At 44.5% G+C, this 21,568-nt stretch overlaps 1 protein-coding gene across 3 annotated transcripts; it reads left to right on the forward strand.

The window, feature by feature from the left end:
• The first annotated feature begins 647 nt into the window (after positions 1–647).
• On the forward strand, positions 648–20,539 carry LOC122758710 (metal transporter CNNM4-like). Of its 3 annotated transcripts, none has more exons than XM_044012998.1 (8): positions 648–2,214; positions 5,332–5,475; positions 5,756–5,890; positions 6,684–6,853; positions 10,188–10,284; positions 16,949–17,038; positions 18,947–19,122; positions 19,707–20,539. In XM_044012998.1, exons 1-8 carry the CDS (start codon positions 648–650, stop codon positions 20,220–20,222), a joined length of 2,895 nt encoding a protein of 964 aa, XP_043868933.1. In that variant the 3' UTR covers positions 20,223–20,539. The 3 variants fall into 3 exon arrangements, with proteins under 3 accessions (XP_043868933.1, XP_043868934.1, XP_043868935.1); XM_044012999.1 differs by having other exon boundaries at positions 16,952–17,038; XM_044013000.1 differs by lacking the exon at positions 16,949–17,038.
• The last annotated feature ends 1,029 nt before the right edge of the window (positions 20,540–21,568 follow it).

Below are 21,568 nucleotides of genomic sequence, written 5' to 3' on the forward strand. Positions count from 1 at the left end.
AGCCTGGGCTCTGTGCCAGAGGGATGCGGGAATGGTGCAGAATGTGGACGGGGAGGGATGGGTGGTGCACAGATGCTGTGTGCCTTTACATAACAGCAGCAGCTGACTGTCTCTCTCTCTGTGTGTGTGTGTGTGTGTGTGAGTGTGTGAGTGTGTGTGCGTGTGAGAGAGTGCTGCATTGCCTTGACTGAGGCTGTCATCTCTCTCTCTCTTCTGTGTGTGTGACCTTTTCTGGCATACACTTCATAGGACCGGTAGATCTCATAGAGACCAAAACATGGTTCTAATGAGGCCAAAGCTCACACCAAGGTAAAGGTAGAGGTTAGAGATATGAATTATGGTTAAAGGTGAGACATTTACCTGGTGATGGTAAGTTCAGGGATAAGGTTTCAGTGTGTGTGTGTTTTAGGTTGTGAGGATACACACACACACACATATATATATATATGCATATATATGTAATATAATATAATGTAACTATAGGGACATGTGTGTGTGTGTGTGTGTGTTTGAATGAGAGGTGGAAGAAAAAGGGGGCGTGTGTTTGTTTAATAGCTCGACCTGTCCCTGTCCGGTGGGCGGTGTTTTTGTTTGTTTGTGTGCGTGAGTTTGATGGAGGGGGGGCGGAGCCGCTCGGATATGAGTAAATGACGTCAGCTCCTAGGTCGCCGAGCAGTGAAACAAACATGGCGACAGAATGGAGCGGGCAGCAGGGTTACATTCTCACTGTCATTATCTGCCTGTGGAGCGCGGTCGGGGGTCGAACGGAGGCGGCGGCGCAGGCTGCCGCGGCAGCGGCGGCGGGGACCGGCGGCAGGAGCAGCGGCAGCAGCAGCAGCAGCAGCAGTGGCGGGAGCCAGGTGCTTGGCATGCGGCTGGAGAGGAGCGACAAGCCCGCCGGCACCAATGACGATGGTGTCACCCAGGTGACTGAGCAGAGCTCCGTGGTGCTCCGGTTCTACGGGCTTCAGCTCCACTCGGGCACCTGGACGCACATTCGCTTCACGGAGCTCATGGACGGTGGAGGAGGAGGAGGAGGAGGAGGTGGAGGAGGTGTGGATGAAGAGACGGGTGAGGAGGAGGAAGCGGCGGCAAAGAACGGCAGCGGCTTGATGGACGCGCCGGACAGGACTTGTGCCGATTTCACGAAGGACGTCAGTGTCGGGACCTTCATGAATGTCAGTAGTCGCGGCACGTCGGGTCTGCTGACTGTTTACATTAAGCCGCTCCGCAAGAGCGAGCCTCAGAAGGAGTATGCCGTGTGCACGCTGAGCGCGGATGGGAGCAGGTGGCAGCAGCTGGGGGACAGTGATGGGAGGCTGCTGGTTGTGGAGGAGAAGAAGTCCTTGCTGCCCGTGTGGTTCCAAGTCATCCTCGTCTCCCTCCTCTTGGTGCATTCTGGGATGTTCAGCGGCTTAAATCTGGGGCTGATGGCGCTGGACCCCATGGAGCTGCGCATCGTCCAGAGATGTGGCACCGACAAGGAGAAGAAATACGCACGGAAGATTGAACCGATCCGCAGCAAAGGGAACTATCTCCTCTGCTCGCTTCTTCTGGGCAACGTCCTGGTGAACACGACCCTCACCATCCTCCTGGATGGTCTGATCGGGTCAGGTCTGGGAGCAGTGGTGGCCTCCACCATTGGAATTGTCATCTTTGGGGAGATCGTTCCTCAGGCACTGTGCTCCCGCCATGGCCTCGCTGTAGGTGCCAACACCATCGTGGTGACCAAGTTCTTCATGCTCCTCACCCTCCCACTGTCCTACCCCATCAGTCGGCTGCTGGACGTGATGCTGGGTCAGGAGATAGGCACTGTGTATAACAGAGAGAAGCTGGTGGAGATGCTCAAAGTGACGGAACCCTACAATGACCTGGACAAAGAGGAGATGAACATGATCCAGGGAGCTCTGGAGCTCAGGACCAAAACTGTGGAGGACGTGATGACGCCACTGGGGAACTGCTTCATGATCAAGGCGGATGCTGTGCTGGATTTCAACACCATGACGGAGATCATGGAGAGTGGATACACGCGCATACCTGTGTATGACGATGAGAGGTCCAACATTGTGGACATCCTGTATGTGAAGGACCTGGCGTTTGTGGATCCAGATGACTGCACCACTCTGAAGACCATCACCAAGTTCTACAACCACCCCGTGCACTTTGTGTTCCATGACACCAAGCTGGACGCCATGTTGGAGGAGTTCAAGAAAGGTGTGTCTGTCATTAGGTGTGTGTGTGTGTGTGTGTGTGCCATCATCATCATCATCATCATCATAGCTGCACTCTTTTAGAAAGTAAAACCTGCAGCCAGGGGTGTTTCAAGGAACTTTGAGGGCTGGTACCCGGGAGGGCTGGTATCTAACTGAACTGAAGCGAACTCGTGGTATTTGACCTATGCATATTAAACATTTTGGCCTCTCACACATTTGTTATTGCCATGGATGAACATAATCAGCTGTGTTCAGTGGCCCCTGACACCCCAACCCCCAGCAATCGCCAGCTTTGCCTTTGCCCTGTTGCAACACCTGTGCCTGCTATCACACACACTCAGTCTGGTTTCCATGACTTCAGAGGACATTACATTGACTCATATTTATTTCCTGGTTACCGTAACCTAACCTTACACTAACCTATTCTTAACCATACAACATGTCTTCATCCTAAAATGTAATCATTTACATTGTGGGAGCTTTCTGTGCTCGTAAGGAAAACAAGTCTCCATAGATGTGAGCGTGTGAACAGATTTAGGTCCCCACAACATGAGTAATACCTGGAACACACACACACACACACACACAGAAGCTCAGTATGTGTCGATCAGCATCATTGATGAGTGGAACATACCAGCACACATTGAGGCTCTCACAACAACAGCATAAAAACAGATGTAGTTACAACTCTCATTTGACCGTTGTGTTTTCACAAGTGTTGCTCGTGTAGATCCATCTGGACATGAAAGAGTTTGTATAGAGTGCATTGTCCCTCTTTGAAGTACAAGAAGTACATCTGGATATCGCCTAAAACATATGGAGATATTATTCATAAGCCATATCGCCCGGCCGTACTGTTGCATTTGAGCGGCTATGACCAAAACAGAGGCTCAGTAACGACAACGACAGCACAATAAGTTTGCAATAAGTCAGTAAACAAATATTACTCATGTAAATACACTGTATAGTGCGGCGCTTTTCCACGACATGGTCCCAGCTCGCCTCGACACAGTTTGGTTGTGTTTCCATTCCAGTGTGGGCGGAGTCATCGCACCGCGACACACACAAACTAGTGACTTGTAAAGCAGTTGTTTGCAGTGTCACTGAATCATTAGAATCAGTTCATTAAAAGGGTTCGTGATGCGGCTCGCCGCTTTCAGCAGTACTGTCGCTAAGTACACCAGACGCCTTTGTTAAATATTGAGATTTTAGACATTTCCTTGGTAATTGTTGGAGATTAACCCACAATTTTAGGATTTTAGGAAACAAAGTGTTTTGACTGATACTGACCAATATGGAAATGATCAAAATAGCGGGTGATGAAGTGTCTTTCTTGGCAGGAGAAAATGGATATAGTAACTGAGGTGTGCAGGTATTGCTTTAACACACTGGTTGTGTCAGTCACCCCTAAAATGACTGATATTAAATGTGCAGCATTTTGAAATAAACACAATCTGCACACACTTAGTAAATCTACTGCTCAGGGCTTCATGGCTGTGCATGTTCTGAACGGTTCGGTCTGCTCATTGGCTGTGAGTGATCATGTCGGGAAGAGAACTGTCCCTGAGCTGAAAGGCTGGAGTTGGTGTTTGAACTCCTCAAATGCCCTTGAAAGAGTCACTGACCTGAAGTTGCTGTAAGCGGTTGCTGACTGTGATCTGTGACTTACCCTCTTGCATGCATAGGCTGGAGGGACAAAGGTCTGAGGGCCAGAAAACTAGCACTGAGGCTGCTGCTGCTGCTGCTGCTGCTGCTGCTGCTGCGTTATTACGAGTCGTTCTCCAGGCTAACATCAGCCCGTGAAAGGGCGCTGTCACAGCGACGCACAGACTCCAGGCCTGTGGGCGCTGTCATGTGGAGGTTAATGAAGTCTGAAGTCTGTGTCACTTTGTAAACAACAAACTCTCCTGCACCAGACTCCATAGAGAAATGCAGCATTTTTAGCTCATGGCTGACACAGGAGCTGCTGATCTGCTGCAGCTTCATTTAGTTCGTTTGTATCACTGAGGTCAATCTGAACTAAGGTTTTCAAACACAGAAGTCTCAAAATAACACGTATAAACTCACTGATGGAGCTGAGGTGGATGAAAATCATGACGTTTGTGCCGTGATGTAAAATAATGATTTTCTTAATGTACTTTGGTGTGGGGACTGAGTGGTTTAACGCGCTAAGCTATTTTCAGTTTCCAGTCTGAAAACACTGCAGTGAGATTCAGTGGCGGCCGTATTCTTTGAGCAGGTGTTGATTTTGTAAATTGAACCCTTTGTTAATGAATTAAAATCTGTTTTGCCTGGTGAACCAACTGGCAGACATGTTTGCGAGTGAGAAACCCTTGTTATTCCTCGTCAGCGGTACTTTCTGAAACTAAGCAAACAATCGCAGAGGGAGGGGAGAATCGGATTAGTGAGTCTTTACGATGTTTGGATGGATGTTTACGGCAGTGTTGTAAAAATATGTTCCGTAGGGGGAGCTCTAGAGAGGAAAAAGGCGATGAAGCAACCAGACCTGCAAAGATACGCGTCAAAGTCTTCCCTACATGTGATCTACTTCAGTTTTCCTAGTATGGACGCAGCTGTGGACAGAAGAGTCCTGCGTGCACACAGATCGTCTTCTGTCCTCAGAGCTTGGTGTTTGTGACCCGTCGATCATGCGTCTTCACTCGTCTGTCGTTGGCAGCTCTCCGTGTGCATGTGTCGCATCAGCCTAAATTACACCTTCATGCACGTTCAGCCTTTTGTTAAAAGTAAGGACACACACTTGGCTGCTGCCTCGCTCTCCACTCGCTGCTCTTGATCTGGTTTTGGCAGCTCCTTCAAGGCTCTTTTTCCAGTCTGGGCTATAATAAGGCATCAGTCTGTCCTCTCAGTCGTCGGAATAAATCCGATGACGGGTCGAACAGTGTGACAGTGTGATGCTGCAGGCCTCTGAAATAGAAAGAAAAAAATCTAGACAAGAAAGAGTGTTTTGCAGTGAAGCGGCAGCAGTGGACGTGTTTAATGGCGACCTACTTTCCTGGCACTTGATTTCAGCCTAGTTTGTGAGAACATGTAAAACTTAATAGTTGTAGCCTGACTCTCTCTCTCTCTGTCTCCCTCCCTCTCTCCCTCTCGTGACCAGGTAAATCCCACCTGGCCATCGTCCAGAAAGTGAACAACGAGGGCGAGGGAGATCCCTTCTACGAGGTGCTGGGTTTGGTTACCTTGGAGGACGTCATCGAAGAGATCATCAAGTCAGAGATCCTGGATGAGTCTGACCTTTACAGTGAGTCGCCGCTCAGTTGTTGCTGAAGTACCGATCAGGGATGGGTTTTGACATCTGGTACAAAATTGGCACTGGTTTCATTATTGGTCGGTGCAAAAGTATCGATGAGTGTCTGGGCAGACTCATCTGCTATTCATGTGTACAAGAACGTTTGTCATTTTAACACCTTTATTTTCTTTTTTGGGGGGATTCATTGTCCTATCCTTAGAGGTGAAAAATAAAAAACACAAAAAGCTTAATTATGTTTTCATCTCCCCCTCTGTGTGTCTGTTTTCCGCAGCCGACAACAGGAACAGAAAAAAAGTGGATCCCAACAAAACCAAACGTGACTTCTCTGCCTTCAAGCAGGACGGCGACAGCAAGGTGAAGATCTCGCCGCAGCTCATGTTGGCAGCTCATCGTTTCCTGGCCACAGGTGAGGAGGGAGGAGGATGTGTCTGTGTCACTCTCTGTCCTCTGCTGGACACCGATACGTTCATTTTATACATTATATTATATTTAACTAATAAAACATGTATATAACATAAACATTGACAAGATTCTCTGTCTCACCAAAGAAAATGACAAAGACTTGACTTTGACCAAGATCTCAAGGACAATCATTTGTCCAGATGCAGAGCCAAAGTCACAAGCTGTATCAGCACATTCTAGTCCTTGAATTTGAGCAAATTGGTCTTGAAAAGCCCTTGAATTTCATGTCAACCAAGGTGTGGGAACTCATTCGTTCTATTGGTTTGGTTTTCATTGACAAGCTTCCATGTCTTTCATGTTCTTGTCTTTTTTAGGTTGTGTGGATGTGGAAGAAGAATGGACAAACAGTGATGTCTTTGTCTGTTATCCCTTTCACAATAAAATAATATTATGTTATAAGTTAATATAGAATATTATTATTATTATAATACATTATAGAATAATACATTATTCTGCAGTTCAGTTTCATCTCATGTAGCTCAGGTCAAATGTATTTTTGCTGAATTATCAAGTCTCAATTTTAAGTTTAGTTTAGTTTTTCTTTTCTTTGTGTTTTAAGTCGATGCTTACAGGTCATTATTTCTTTCTTTGACCCTTTTCTTCAAATGATGGTCTGGTGTTTGCTGTGCGGCTCACTGACGACTCAGATTGTTGAACAACATGTGACAGAAGTGGTGTTTACTTCGTTTAGAATCTAAAGCTGATGTTTTTCCTCTCCGTCTTTGTTCCCCCTGCAGAGGTGAGCCTGTTCAGCCCGCTCCAGATCACAGAAAAAGTCTTACTGAGGATTCTTCGACACCCGGACGTTATCCAGGAACTCAAGTTCAATGAAAACGACAAACGCGCGGCGCAGCACTTCATCTACCAGAGGGGGAAACCTGTCGACTACTTCATACTCATCTTGCAGGTAAAAATCCACTGTGAAGATGTTTAAGGTCAAGCAGTCCAGAAAAAGCCACAGTAACCCACAGTAGCTCTAATCCAGTGTTTTCCAAAGACTGGGTCAGGACCCACAGATGGGTCACGGGAGATTTGTTCGGCGTTCCCAAACAAATTTGTTGAGTTTTCCCAAACTTTTTAATGAAGACGTATGTGTACAAGTTTTAAATAACAGACATAGAATGTTTGTCAAACCTGGAGATGATGATGTTCTCAAACGTCTCAAAAAGATTCATGATTCAATGATTTCTTTGTTACGTGGAGAAAAGAAACTGAAACAATCAGAAATCTGGTTTTAATCATGAAAAAAAGCTCGAAACTGATTAATTGATTGTCAAAATAGTTGACGATTAATTTAGTAATCGATTAATTGTTTTATAAATGAATTGAAATTGACTCTTGACCCTTGACTATTATATATATATATATATATATATATATATACATATATACATATATATACATATATATATATATAATATCATATAATATATATATTATATGAATGATGAAGACCAAACCAACACCTTTGCTGACATCGATTGAATAGGATCTCAGATCTTGTCTTTTTGTCAGACTTGTACATTTAAATACTTCCAAACCGTTCACATACACTGTGTCACCACGGCGTGAGTGTGTGTCTTCACAGTGTCAGTCCTGGGGGAAGGGTCATAATCAAGTCCGATTGGATAACACTGGCCTGGCTGACCTGTTTTAAACGGGTGACAAACACAGGTTTATCCCAGGTTAGTCTGGAGGGAGTATTAGTGCACAGCTGAACACGTCAACCTTTTAAGACATGAGGCATTTTTTTCAAAGTGTGTTTAAACAAACAAACAAACAAACAAACAAACAAACAAAGCCACAATCTAAAAGATCAGACACTGGTGGAGAACAGGTACATTCTAAAGATGACTCCACGTTATTTTGTTATTAAATGGGATTTTAACCAATCAGTGGCCGGCAGTTTGATGATGTCACACATAGAAAAAAAGGACCAGGTACTATCACTAATGGAAACGCAAAATAACCGTGCCGTGCCAAGGAGAGTCGAGCGGGTGGAAACGTGCCAATATACTCAGACGCTGGTATAGTGAGATTAGATTAGATTAGATTTTCTACACACTTGTAAAGGGATCAATGAATGAATGAATCTAAAAAACAAAATAAAGAGCAACAGCTGTCATTGACCACACATTCTAACATGAAATGAGTGATTCTGGCACATACACAGTTGTGTGTGTGTGTGTGTGTGTCAGTGAGGGCGGGCCCCCCCTCGCTCGCTCGACCTTCACTAATAGGATCCTCTTACATAAGATGAAGACAGATCGAAGGGGAGAGAAAAGGATTGAAGGGTTTAGGAACGATGGTAAAGAAGAAGAAAAGCAGACGAGAAGAGTCGCTGAGAAATGGCAGCAAACCCCCTCCTTTGCACCAGGAGAGAGAAACAAGAAGAAAACAAGGAGAGAAGATGTATAAAAATAAGTGTTGATCTCACACACACACACACACACACACACACAGTGAGTGCACTGCACTTAATCCTGAACTTAACCCAGGGCTCTTTAACGTTCGGCTCATGTGACAGTTTTCAGGTTAGTTCAAGAGCGCAACTCTTCCCACTTCCTGTCATTTCAGATAATACCAACTTCAAAATAAAGCTTTTTTAGTAATTAGTACCTGGTGTGTTTTTTAGTACCTGCTCTGAGGAGGTTCCACTGATTGGGCAGAGAGTCACATGACACTGGAAGAGTCATGAGCGCAACGTCCCGTGCAAGAATCAAACCGTACACTTGCATTCATGCATTCATCTCCAAACATTGTGCAAAGGAAATGTGTAACATCTCAACATTTAACAGAGGAGTCTGGTGTATTTAGTGACGGCGCTGCTGAAAGCCGACGATCACGAGCGCCGCGTTTCGGTTCAGTGACTGCGTCAGGGGCGGAGTCTGCGCTCTGGTCATGGAGGAAGGTCAACAAATCTTTTTAATGAACTGATTCTAATGATTCAGTTACACTGAAAACAACTTTACACTCGTTTGTGTTTTATAAAACAACGTCACGGCAGTTTCATGCCGCCATGCAGTAATGACTCCGCCCATTTTGAGGAGGTACTAGAGTCGAGCCGTGCCGTGCTGGAACTGTATAACGGAAAAGCGCCATTAGTATCACGAAATCACAAGACACAAATAAAACATCGATTTAATCATTCATTAATATTGTATTTTATTTGAAAATACACTTTTTGTTCGCGATTCTGACCATGGGCGGGCCTTAGGAAGCTGCCTGCTGATTGGCTACTGAGTTTTGAACAAACGTTATATACTTACAATTATAAGTTCCAGACACAGTGAGTCCAAGCCTGTGTCTACTTCCCAAGGCCTGTCCATAGTCAGACAAAACACTGCAAATAATATAAAATCCTGCCACTGTTTATGATCTCTATTACATGACCTTAAAATACACTTATTACCTTTCATTTCAGATTATACCTGCTTATTTTCTTTGGCTTTTTAATCTTAAATGAAGGATATTTGAAGGAAATTGACCATAAATATGGTAAAATTCTGGTATAACTCAAGTAATTGGGCTTAAAATGAAAGAAGTGTACACTTATTTCGATTCTGTGTATGTTTTCATACGATTTAATTTCTAATATTTGATGTGCTATCAGTGCAGCAGATTTTAAAACCAGGAAAAGTCATCACAGATACAGATAACTCATCATGAAGACAATAATATGTCGTCTCATGTCGAGATACAGATAACTGTGCATTGTCATCATCGTCATGTGTTTGTTGTCGACACCTGAGGTGTCAATGAAGTAACTGCAGACACTCAGTCAGCAACCTGAGCTCAGCCGCTCCTGTTACCCCGACAACCACGTATATGTGTGTGTACGTCTGAGAGGACACGTTTAGTTTCAAAACCTGTCTCTCTTGAGACATTTTGACCTCATGAGGATATTTTGTCCCATCCTCACATTTTCGAATTGCTTTTTTTTAAGACTTGGTTTTAGGTCAGGTTTAGGTTAAGATATTTAGTTAGGGTAAAGGGGGATGGGGAATGCATTATGTATGCGCGTGCTGTACAAGAACATGAGTGTGTGTTTTGAGGTAAAGAGACACTGGACCCTGGACGAGTGCACCTGTGGCAGAATGTAATATTCATGGCATGTCAAAGTGCCACAGGAGATGACTCCTCCTAGTTTGTTCATCAGCTCACACACAAGTGCAGTTTAAAGTGTCACATAATGACATAATGTGTGTGTGTGTGTGTGTGTGTGTGTGTGTGTGTTTCAGGGCCGAGTGGAAGTGGAAGCTGGAACTGAAAACATGAAGTTTGAAACCGGCGCTTTCTCCTACTATGGAGTCATGGCTCTGAGTGCACCATCACTGGGTGAGACAGTGTTCACACCTGCACTAACACCAATAAACACACTCTATACCTTATATCTTTTATACACACACACACACACACGTAAGTCCATTTTTAGCTGCATTATTTTTTTGCTGCTGAACAAGCAGATGACGTACTTAGTCAAACTCAAATAACATCACATTCAGATCAAACCAGGCTTATAGATACAATAAAGAAACACATTTACAGATCAAATTTGAAATTAAAGACGTGTCATATTAATCAGTGAATGCAACTGGTCATTTTTCATACAAACTGACTCCTGGAATAGCCTCAGAAGAGCTGAATATCAACACACTGGACTACTGTTTCAAAGAGTACTCACAAAAGAAGGGCATTCATTATTATTATTATTATTATTATTATTATTATTATTATTATTATTATTATTATTTTTATTATTATTATTATTATTATTATTATTAAGCGGCAAATAATTTATGAATGATTTGCTGCTGAAACCTGCAATATAGTGTCTGTCTTACCTGATTTCCTCTGCTGTATTCCAGTAGAACAGCACAATAATTTGCTGTCGACCTCAATCATTTTTATCTAAACACTGCCTCACAGTGAACAGTGTTAAAAGCCTCTGCCAAGTCATTTGGCAGAGGCTTTTATCCACATTTGTGTGTTCACATGTTTGTGTTTCAAACTGACAACCCCCAGGTTAAGCCAAATGTCTAATTACTAGACTAATGGAAACAGGATGGATCAAAAACACAAAAATGTCTCTGAATTCTACTACTCAGAAAAACCTGGTTGTTGAGCAGTGTGACGGGATCATTGCTCTTTTTGTCCCTGCAGCTTTAAGTCGGACATGGAACAACATTTGTTAAAATCCTATAACTCACAAAACAACTTTAATGTTGTAACTTTTATGCTGCTGTGACAATATATGATTTTATTGGGCATTTCAATAAAAAACAAAACAACTCACAATATATTAGGTTGCTGGTGATATACTTTGAAAAGCCACAAGGGGGAGCCTGCATCTTTCTGGTCATGACCTCATGATTTGTCCCTAACATAATGATAATTCAGATGAGTCTTACCAAAATGTAAAATATCGTGATTTATGATAAATTGCTATAATTTTGGTCATGATTTTTTATTGGGTCATGATCATTTCATATGATGCCAAGTTGCAAAGGTACAAAGTAAATGTAAGATAAGCCTAAATAGGCTGATCCATGTGATACTGACGCTGTTACACAAAGTGCTCTGACTGTCGGTCAGTGAGCTCACATTAAAGTCGACAGGTCAAGAGGCTTTAGTCCAAATAGGGAAACACTTAACGTCCACCAAGTACGTCTTCTGTCCTCCAGGTTGACGGGTGACGCCTGAGAAATTGAACTGGGAGGAAGAAAAACCCACATAATGATTTGTTGCCACTGTTTCACTGGGATATTTTTAGACTTTTTTTCAGTTAGGCATGTATATATATATTTGCCTTGTAGGTATTGAACAAAAAAAATAGCATTTCTATACATTATTGCCCACTTTCAGGGGCCCAAAATAATAGGACAGACTCAAAATCATGATAAATAATAGGCTTGGTTGAAAATCCGTGAAAAAAAGTCACCAAATGCAAATTCAACCTTTGCAGTCATGGAGGTAACAGGACACACCTCGCCATGAAACTGCTTTTTAGTCAATTGTATAATTATTTCCATTCCTTCGTTTCTTGCTGTCACTCGCGACATATACTGATGCACTGGTCTTTTTTTGACTCCTGAATCATTCGATGAGAGACTGATTTTTCGGTTGTTTTGTACAGTCTGGTGGCTGATGTCCTGCAGCTCACTGTCTGTGGAGAGGAGCATTGATTGGTATTTGTTTTGTCCAGTCCCACGACCTACTTTTGGGTCCTGACCTATCAAGACCAAAGACCAAACTGATCAATGATGAATGATAAAACAGCCTCTGTGTTTCTGATTCCTATTTTCAGATGACTGATGACAAAGTTAGAGAAAGTTATGGTGATTTGGCAAAAAAAAAAAAAAAAGGTTACATAATAGAAGTCAAGGGAGGGACAGCCCGACTATTTGAGCTGTGAGCTGTCAGCCAAAGCTGCGGAGATGTTCCACACTCACTGACTGCAGAAGTTACAATGCCTGCATAGAGTCCATTGACATTTTCTGAGAGTTCATAATTTCTTCTGTAACACAGCAATAGACGCAGCGAATAGCGGAGCTGTCCTGTTTGACATCGTCAGTTTCCTGCCGATTGGCCCTCCTCTGTTTTGCCAACGCCACTTGCAGGTCCAGCCTTAACGCAGACTCTTCCTGCATCTTAGTGAAAAGAGAAATGTTAGTTTTCTTCTCTGTCTCCAGCCTAAACCGCTCCTCCTGCAGCTCTTTGGCCAGAGACTCCTTCTGTTTCGACAGAGACGTGTTCTCCTTAGACAGCCTGGCATTTAGAGCATGGAGGTTACCACTGAGCTCGGCCTCAGTCTGGAATTTGATGGAGAACTCGAGGTTTGATGCTTTCAGGACCTCCAACTCCTGAAAGAGAGCCTCTTGCACAGCGCATACTTGTTTGACAGCCTTGGCCTCCTGCTGATGGTCCAACTTATGCTTCTCTAATTGATTCATCAGTTCCAGTCTCCGGCTGTGCTCCTTCTGGACCTCATTGGTGAGAGACTCCTTCACTTTAGACAGAGTCTCGTTCTTGTTGGCCATTGTGGCGATGTCGGCAGACAGCTTGTTGTTTTGGACCTTGAGGTTGTACGTGGTCTCCTTCTCCATGTTTAACCTCTTTGACAGCCTCTGGTTGGCTGCTTTGAGGGCCTCCAACTCCTGACAGAGAGCCTCTATCATGGTATTGGTCTGTCTGGAATCTGACTCCAGTCTCCAACTGTGCTCTCTCTGTAGGTCTTTGGTGAGAGATTCCTTTTCTTTGACTAACAACTCATTCTTTTTGATCTCTGTAGCCAGGTTGGCTGACAGCTTCTTATTTTGAGCCTCAAGGTTGCAAGTGGCTTCATTCCCAATGCTGAGTCTGTTTGACAGATCATGGTTGGCTGCTTTTAGGGCCTCCAGTTCCTGGTGGAGAGCCTCAATCTCCCGCTGAAGGGTGTCTTTTTCTTTTAGTAAGCACTCCCTTAGATCGAGTCTCAAGGTGTGCTCCCCCTGGTGCTTAGCAATGAGAGACTCCTCCTGTTTGGACAGAGACTTGCTCTTTTCGATCTCAGTCTTGAGCCTGGTAGAGAGCCTAGCATTTAGAGCCTGAAGCTTACTGCTCTGCTCTGTCTCATTCTGGAGTTTAGTGGAGAGCTCAAGGTTTGCTGCTTTCAGGGTCCCCATTCCCCGATGCAGAGCCTCAACCTCATGCTTTAGGCCATCTGTTGCTTTCTGAACAGCCTCAGTCAGCTCCAGTCTGAGTGCATGCTCCTTCTGCAACAACGTGCTTTGAGACTTGAACACTTCTGAAAGACCCTTATGGGCATTCATCTCTTTCTCCAGCCTGGTTCGTTCCTCCAGCAGTTCTTTGGTAAGGGACTCGTTTTCTTTGGACAGAGACCCCTTCGTTTTCGTTTCTGTAGCCATGTCAGCAGACAGCTTCTTATTTTGGGCCTCCACCATGTAAAATCTGTTTGACAACTTGTGGTTGGCTGCTTTCAGATCCTCTAGTTCCTGATGGAGAGCCTTAAGCTGCTGCTGATAAGCGTCTTTTTCTTTTTGAAAGCACTCGCTCAGCTCCTCTCTCGAGGTGTGCTCCTTCTGTAGCTCTCCTCTCGAGGTGTGCTCCTTCTGCAGCTCTCGCCTCGAGGTGTGCTCCTTCTCCAGCTCTTCTCTCGAGGTGGGCTCCTTCTGTAGCTCTCCTCTCGAGGTGGGCTCCTTCTGCAGCTCTCCTCTCGAGGTGTGCTCCTTCTGCAGCTCTCCTCTTGAGGTGTGCTCCTTCTCCAGCTCTCCTCTGGTGTGCTCCTTCTGCAGCTCTCCTCTCGAGGTGTGCTCCTTCTCCAGCTCTTCTCTTGAGGTGTGCTCCCTCTCCAGCTTTTCTATCAAGCTGTGAGCCTTCTGCAGCTCTTCTCTCAAGGTGTGCTCCCTCTCCAGCTCTTCTCTCAAGGTGTGCTCCCTCTCCAGCTCCCTCTCCAGCTCTTCTCTCGAGGTGCGCTCCTTCTGCAACTCTTCTCTCGAGGTGGACTCCTTCTGCTGCATAGCATTGAGAGAATCCTTCAGTTTGGTTAGTGACTTTTTCCTCTTTGTCCCAGTCTGGAGTTTGGTATAGAGCTCAAGGATTGTTGCGTTCAGAGCCTCCAGCTCTCGACAGAGATCACCTGTTGCAGTACTGGCCTGCTCTTGGTCGACCTGCTTCTCCAGTCTCAAGGTGAGTTTCTTCTGCAGCTGAGCAATTTCAGGCATTTTTGAATGAACAAGTGATTTATTTTCTTTGAACAGAGACTCATCCTTTTGGTTCTCTGTAGACATCTTAGCAGACAGCTTCACGTCCTTAATGTCAGACAGCCTGTGGTCAGCTGCTTTCAGGATCTCCAGGTTTTGATAAAGAGCATTATGCTTCTGCTGATAGGTGTTTTTTACTTTTTGCAAGTAATCATTCATCTCCTGTCTCAAGGCGCGCTCCCTCTGCACCTTAGCAGTGAGACACTTGTTCTCTTGGACAAGAGAGCGATTCTTCTTGGTCTCTTTAGCCAGACTGGCACTCAACCTCTCGGACTGAGCGTCAAGGTTATAAACAAACTTCTCCAAAATGCTCAGCTTTTGTCGCAGACTGACGTTGGTTGCTTTGACGGCCTCCAGTTCTTGATGAAAAGACGCTGTCATTTCCTTCTCATTTTTGCACTTGTAAGCAGGCATTTTCTTCACATCTACTTAGTTTGCTCAATGCTCTTCCTTGGTGTTTTAGGGTTAGTTGTCATAGCAGGTTCTGTGTTGTTTTGTTTGTGGCGTTGTTATTGGCAGGTGGCTTTTCTTTGATGTTTGACAGCTTTTCATTGTTCCCTTCTATTATCTCCTTATCCTCTCACCTCAAAGTCCTTATCACCTTCTTCTTCTGTGGCGTTTAAATGCTGCATTAATGCCTTCTTGACGCTTCTCCTAGTAATCTCTGGCAGGGTGTACACTGTGATGTGCAATGCTACCATCCACAGTTCGAAGTTCTAATTCCTGTGCACATTCTATATTTCCTTACTCTTATTTCCTACTCCACTTTGATCTGCACTTGATCAAAGGCAGATCTAATGTTTTTAACATGGTTACATACAGATCAAAGACAGTTGAGGCGCCTGATGCAATTCCTCCCGAAAAGAGGCACAATACAGATGTTCTTGATGAGCTGATATTGTTGACACCTGAACAATTTTGAGCAGGAGTCAGTGACAGAAAAACCAAGAATCATAATTAAGACTTGAAAATAGGGATGTGGATATAAATTGGCTATGAACCGAGCATTAAGCTGTCCTGAATCAGGTAGATGATACAGATTCCATATACAGTTCTAGCATTATTTGGCTCGACTTGACTCGTGTATCAGGCATGTCAATTTCCATGACTTCATAGCGCCGTGTCAACATAGGTGGGGGTCATGCTATGGCATTAAGGGATATAGGATTAAGAATGATTTTCAAAGACCTGATATTTAAGAGAGCTATTAATTTTATATGCTAAAACCCTTATCTTTTCCGTGTTCTAGGACAAACTGTGGCTGACGTGTTATGAATATTAAGTTTGATAATGATGTATGTCTTGAAAGATGTGACTTTCTTTTCTTTATACCTATCAAAACATGAATTGATGAAGCTTCCCGGCACATTGGGCCCTGGCTTTACCTTTGGAAACAATAGTGAGGATGCTAACTTAGCATTCACATAATAAACTGCATAGACCAACGTTTTGTGCAAAGTTATGTATATATACAGTGTGTATATATACACTTGTGTGTGTATGTATATATATAGTCATATATAGGAGCTGCACCTGTATGAGCATTGTGCGGAGGAGTTGAAGTGTTAGCTGTAGCACTAACTTGCTGTACAGTGATTTATAACATTTTAAAATAAATCCTGAATTAAGGAAAACTCTAATCTTTCACAAAATGCAAATTATATGCTGTGCCTCCTAGTGGAATGCTCTGTCATACATATAGTAAAGACCCAGTGGCAGAAAACGAGTCATAACGCAGCTAGTGGTCAACAACTAACTGTGGCAAGTGGTTAGCCATGCTAACACAAGGTTGTGAAATTGTCCAGTTGTGCCCTTTTTATATGATTCATGATGTATGCATTGTCTTGTGTTGTCCATGCATTTACCATGTGTTTCAGTCAGGAATATACCTGTACATATTTTCATATTTGAAGTAGCCCCCTGTTTTTATAGAAACAGAATAAACATCTGTGCTAACAAATTTGGGAAATTTGTTAAAATTTCACTCATTGTCTTTTTGAGTTAAACTGTGTGAGTTAAACATGCCTCGTGCTGTGGGAACCATGCACTGGATTAGTGACTGTTGCCAATATTCTCACCACAACAGAACACAACATCCTTTTGTTGCCAAAGAAATACATCAATGTGGTGGACCTCCAGCGATAGATGTGATCTTTACACCCTGAATTCTATAAGACAAAAACAAATGAACGAGCTCACCTCTCTCTCTTTGCCCTCTTCCTCCCCTTCCTTTCTCTCAGCAGTCACCCCTCCGCTCTCCCCAACTGTGGCATCACCCCCTCCGCGACGCCTCTCTCTTAAGAGGTTTTCTCTGTTCTCTCGTTTCCCAGGTAAACACTGACTCGCATGGGTTTCCTCCTTTAACCCGATCTCACCATTTCCTCCTCTTTTCATCACCTTACGAGCCCAGATCCAGCAAGTACAGGCTTGTACGCAGCTAACAAGAGTTTGATTTTTACTTCAGCTTGTGTCGACTCATATTTAGGTGTTCGACTATGATGCGGTCACACTGGATGCGCCATGAATTTTCCACACAAAGTCATGGGTAGACTTTTCGTCATGTGGGAGGGGCGACGCATTTTCATTTGCCAGAAAACTGATTGCGTTGGGATTCTCGGAGTGAAGTCATGTCCCTGTCTCAGGATAGATGTGAATTTACACAAAAATAGCACAGAAATAGCCCAAATATGCAGCATTGGTGGCGCTGACCGATGCACGGTGAGTTTACATACAAAGTCAATGCACAGAAGCGTATGTGCATTTCATGTTGGTCAAAATTTCAAATTTTGCTGATAAAATGATGCAGAAACCTTTATTTTTTAATTTGTTTTTACATAATTTGCTCCATTTGCTCGAGTTAAAAAATGCAAAGAGTTCTCTCTAACAGCCAATATCCATCCGTCCATTTTCTACCACTTTATCCTCCACAGGAGGGTCACGGGGGGTGCTGTGTCAATCTCACCCTGGACAGTTCGCCAGTTTCAATTTAGAGTGTCCAATTTACCTAATCCCCATATTGCATGTTTTTAGACTGTGGAGGAAGCCGGAGAACCCAGAGAAAAGCCACCCACGGGGCTTCAACCCGGGTCTTCTTGCTGCAAAGGCAACAGTGCTAACCACTACACCAATCGCGTGGCCTAACAACCAATATATATAGTGAAAACAAAAATTCTCAAAGACATTTAAACAAAACAAAACATAGGCTAGTGCCTTGAATTTTCAGGTCATTTTAAGTGAACAACAGGCTCTAGTCCAGGCTAGAGTTGCGGTGGTGTACTCCCCCCCCCACCGAAGCTCAGTGTCCCTGTCGTACCAGCTCCCAGGGCCGATGGAGTCACCTCCACCCCACCGGCATCACCCGCTGCCACACTCGAAACCTCTAACCCTGGCACGGTGCGCTGACTGCAGCCCGACTGCCCTCTGCACGTCGACCGGGTGCAAAACTCTCAATTAAATCAGAGAGATTTAAGAAAAAGAGTTTGCATTGTGTACACAACAACGCAACACGCAACTTGTCATATTAGGGCATTAACAGAAAAAAAGCTGTTGAGTCGATGCTACGTCAGTGGTACAAGTCGAGTAGTATTTATATACTAACAAAAGTTTCCAAAAATGATGTACTATTCCTTTAAGCACAGATACTCTTCTGAACTGAGGTCCTCTGGTCATCTCTGGCAACTTCTCTCCTCTAACTCAACATTCCGTCCACATCACAGGGACGACCGTCCTGCCCCTACATCACCCCATGTCCACGACGTCACTGTAAACAGCCAATGAGAGAGGTTCCTCCTCTGAACGCACTTTGACTCATCACATTGGCATGTTTTCTCCTCATCACCAACACTCCTCACGCCATTATTGACTGCATTCATGTTCCAACCTTTTCTGACTCACAGTTGTCTTGTTTTCATCTCGTCGATTTGTGTCTTGTTGGTTTTTTTCCCCCCTGTTTTAATGCCCAAGAGTTTGCGTGATGTGTATTTCTACGGTGGCCCCGAGAGCTCAACACACGGCAGCTCAAGAAAATGGATGCAAATTCATAAAATATAAGCAATGTAACACATGATCTGTTTTCTTATCGTTTGTGTTACCATGACAATGTTTTTTCGGAATTAGCTTGTGTAACTACACATTAGCCGTGTTCTGACCTCTCTGGGCCACCATACCAATTTTTTAGTATTGTCTTTAATGTTCCCCTTCTTCCCCTTCTTGCTCACCCTCTTCTCTGTCAATCCCAGAGTTCCGTTCTCCGTCACATGGGGGAAATCTCAACCGCTCGGCGTCGCTGAGCTGCACTGAGCGCGCTCCTGAAGGCGGTTCAGTGAGCGGGAGCCACACTCAGATCCCGGGCACTCCCCTCCAGTACATACCAGACTTCTGCGTGCGAGCGCTCACTGACCTGCAGTTTGTAAAGGTAACTCTAGGTGTCAGTAATGGCACTTTTCCACTACATAGTCCCAGCACGCCTTGACTTATCTACATCGATGCTTTTTTTATGGCATTTGTCCCCATTGGAAAGTGGTTACAGATGGAGTTCACACTTGTCTTTTGATTTTGAAGTTTTCAGTTTATGATCTTCTTGGCCTTTACAACCAGGTCTTGCGTTTCCTCCAATGCCAATTGGAAGCAAACCCTATAAAAACCCATGTGAGAATGTCGATAAAACACATTCCTCCTGGTCAAAAACCTCTTTGACCTCTTTCAGTGTTTTTCTTTTGTTTGTCTTGAGATTTCAGCCTTCTAAATGTGAATATTTTCTGGTTTCTTCGCTCCATATAACAAAGAAATCATCATTTTGAGACACCGATCAACATTTTTCAACCGTTGTAAACAATTTATTAATCAAGGAAATAATTAATCGATTATGAACTGACCCTGCTGAGACATTAATAGATTTATTTCTCCCTCAGGTTTATGTCTCCCTCCCCGGGCAGTGTGGAAAAACCTCTTTAATTGCTGTTATTGCTGTTTTCATTGCTTATGTATTTTCACCTGCAGATCACTCGTGCTCAGTACCAGAATGGTGTCCTGGCCTCCAGGCTTGACAGCACGGCGCAGTCTCCAGAAGGCAGCCACACTCATCTGGACAAGTCTGTCTATTTTCCCCCCATCACGCCACCGGGGACACGCACTCCACTGCTGCTGGCCACGCCTCCTGGGAAGCGGCCACCCTCTAACGCTCACCCGACGCCGCCCGGCAGCCGCTCCGCTCAGCCGAAGACTTCCTCCTCTTCCGGCCGCAGGCCGAGCCATCCTCTGCCCCAAACCGCTCCCTCTCCAAACAGCCACACCCCCCTCTCCCAGAACCCCTCGTCCACCGTGAGTGCGGCACCGTTTGTCCTCAACCCCCACCCCAATCTGCCCTCCAAGTCCCAGCAGTCACCGGAGAACGGGCTGGGTGAGACCACGGCTCTGCTCAGTGAGCAGCAGAACTGCGTGGGCCCCCGCAAACCCGGCCACACCCAGGCACACCCCCACCCACACACTCATGCACACACTGAAAGCACCATCTAACTAATTTGAAAATCCCTGGAGGAAAACCACGTAAGATCCCCGGCACAACTTCCTCCTCCTGTTTGCTTGTCGTCCCCTGAACTTCTTTCTGCAGACGTCGGGGGGTGAAGCTGCGGATCAGCACATGGTGTGTATTTTATAAACAGAGATCCTCCTTTATCCACCTCGTGCATGCCCCCACCCATCACCCCACCTCCACTGGAAAAAGATGAGGATCAGACGACACAAAAGAGCAAAAGAACAGGGAATGCTGGTACGGTTGCTAATTGGTTTGGTTTGGAACAGTACGGTATGGTTTGGAATGGTAGTGCCCCGGGTCAGGCTTGCATTTTGACTGAGAACAGTACCTTTACTTGGTAGGCGGGGGGTGGGCTGTGCCCGATGGCGGCTTTGGTGAGATACGTAGCACGACGACATCAAATATGACACAACAGGAGGATCTCCAGCAGCTCAGACTTCGTATGAGAATAGACTGCAGGCGGTGACGAAACACCGGTCGCAAGGGAGTGACATTTTCCTGTCGCCCAATCAGCTGACTGTCATGGGTGGAGCCGGTCTAACTCCACCCCTCTGGTTCCCCAAGGGAAGGGTGCCAAAAATGGAACGGTTGGGGGCCGGTTATTTTGTTACTGTTCCTAATGAAAATGTAACGTACCGTACTGTTCCAAACCGAACCGTTCCACTCGGTGGAAACACGGCTATAAACAGAGGTGTGTGTGTGTGTGTGTGTGTGTGATTGTATGTGTGTGTCAGTTCACCCAAATGACAAAAAGACAGGTTTTCTAATTTGGTTTTGAAAATATTTCCTCTTATTGAAACTCCTGAGGCTTACAGTGTGTTCACGCTCCACTTGATGTGACTTTGTGGTCACTGGATCATTTGTGGTGTGAACTAGGGCTGCAAGTAATGATTATTTAAATCGATAAAATATCAGAAACTGAAAAGATATGTGAAGCAAAGAAACCAGAAAAAAACAAAAAAAAAGGACACTCAAAGAGATTATAAAATTAGTTGACGATTAATTTACTTAACTTACAATTAATAATCAATTATTCGTTGCAATCTGCTCACTCAGTCGAGTGTTCAGCATTTATTAGACCAAGTAGATTATACTGCAGGTTCAGCTGGTGAGGCAGCTACTAAAGGCCACTAGGTGGTGCTGCTGCTCTCTTTTGCATACATCAAAAAAACAAGCCGTTTTCCAGCTTCTCAAATTGCCTCAAAGTACATGATAATAAACCAATATAATAAGATATTAATACGATATCTGACCGCAGAGAATTTTAAAGTCATTTTTTTAAATAATAAACTCATCGTCTCAAGTTTTGAAGATTACGGAATTTGTC

Source organism: Solea senegalensis, linkage group LG21 (genome assembly GCF_019176455.1).
Source record: "Solea senegalensis isolate Sse05_10M linkage group LG21, IFAPA_SoseM_1, whole genome shotgun sequence".
NCBI classification, from domain to species: Eukaryota; Metazoa; Chordata; class Actinopteri; order Pleuronectiformes; family Soleidae; genus Solea; species Solea senegalensis.

Coding starts and splice junctions, on each gene's coding strand:
- LOC122758710 (XM_044012998.1), top strand. CDS start 648: ATGACGTCAGCTCCTAGGTCGCCGAGCAGTGAAACAAACATGGCGACA. Junction 10,285..16,948: donor TCTGAGTGCACCATCACTGG/GTGAGACAGTGT, acceptor CCTTTCTCTCAG/CAGTCACCCCTCCGCTCTCC. Junction 17,039..18,946: donor TCTGTTCTCTCGTTTCCCAG/GTAAACACTGAC, acceptor TGTCAATCCCAG/AGTTCCGTTCTCCGTCACAT.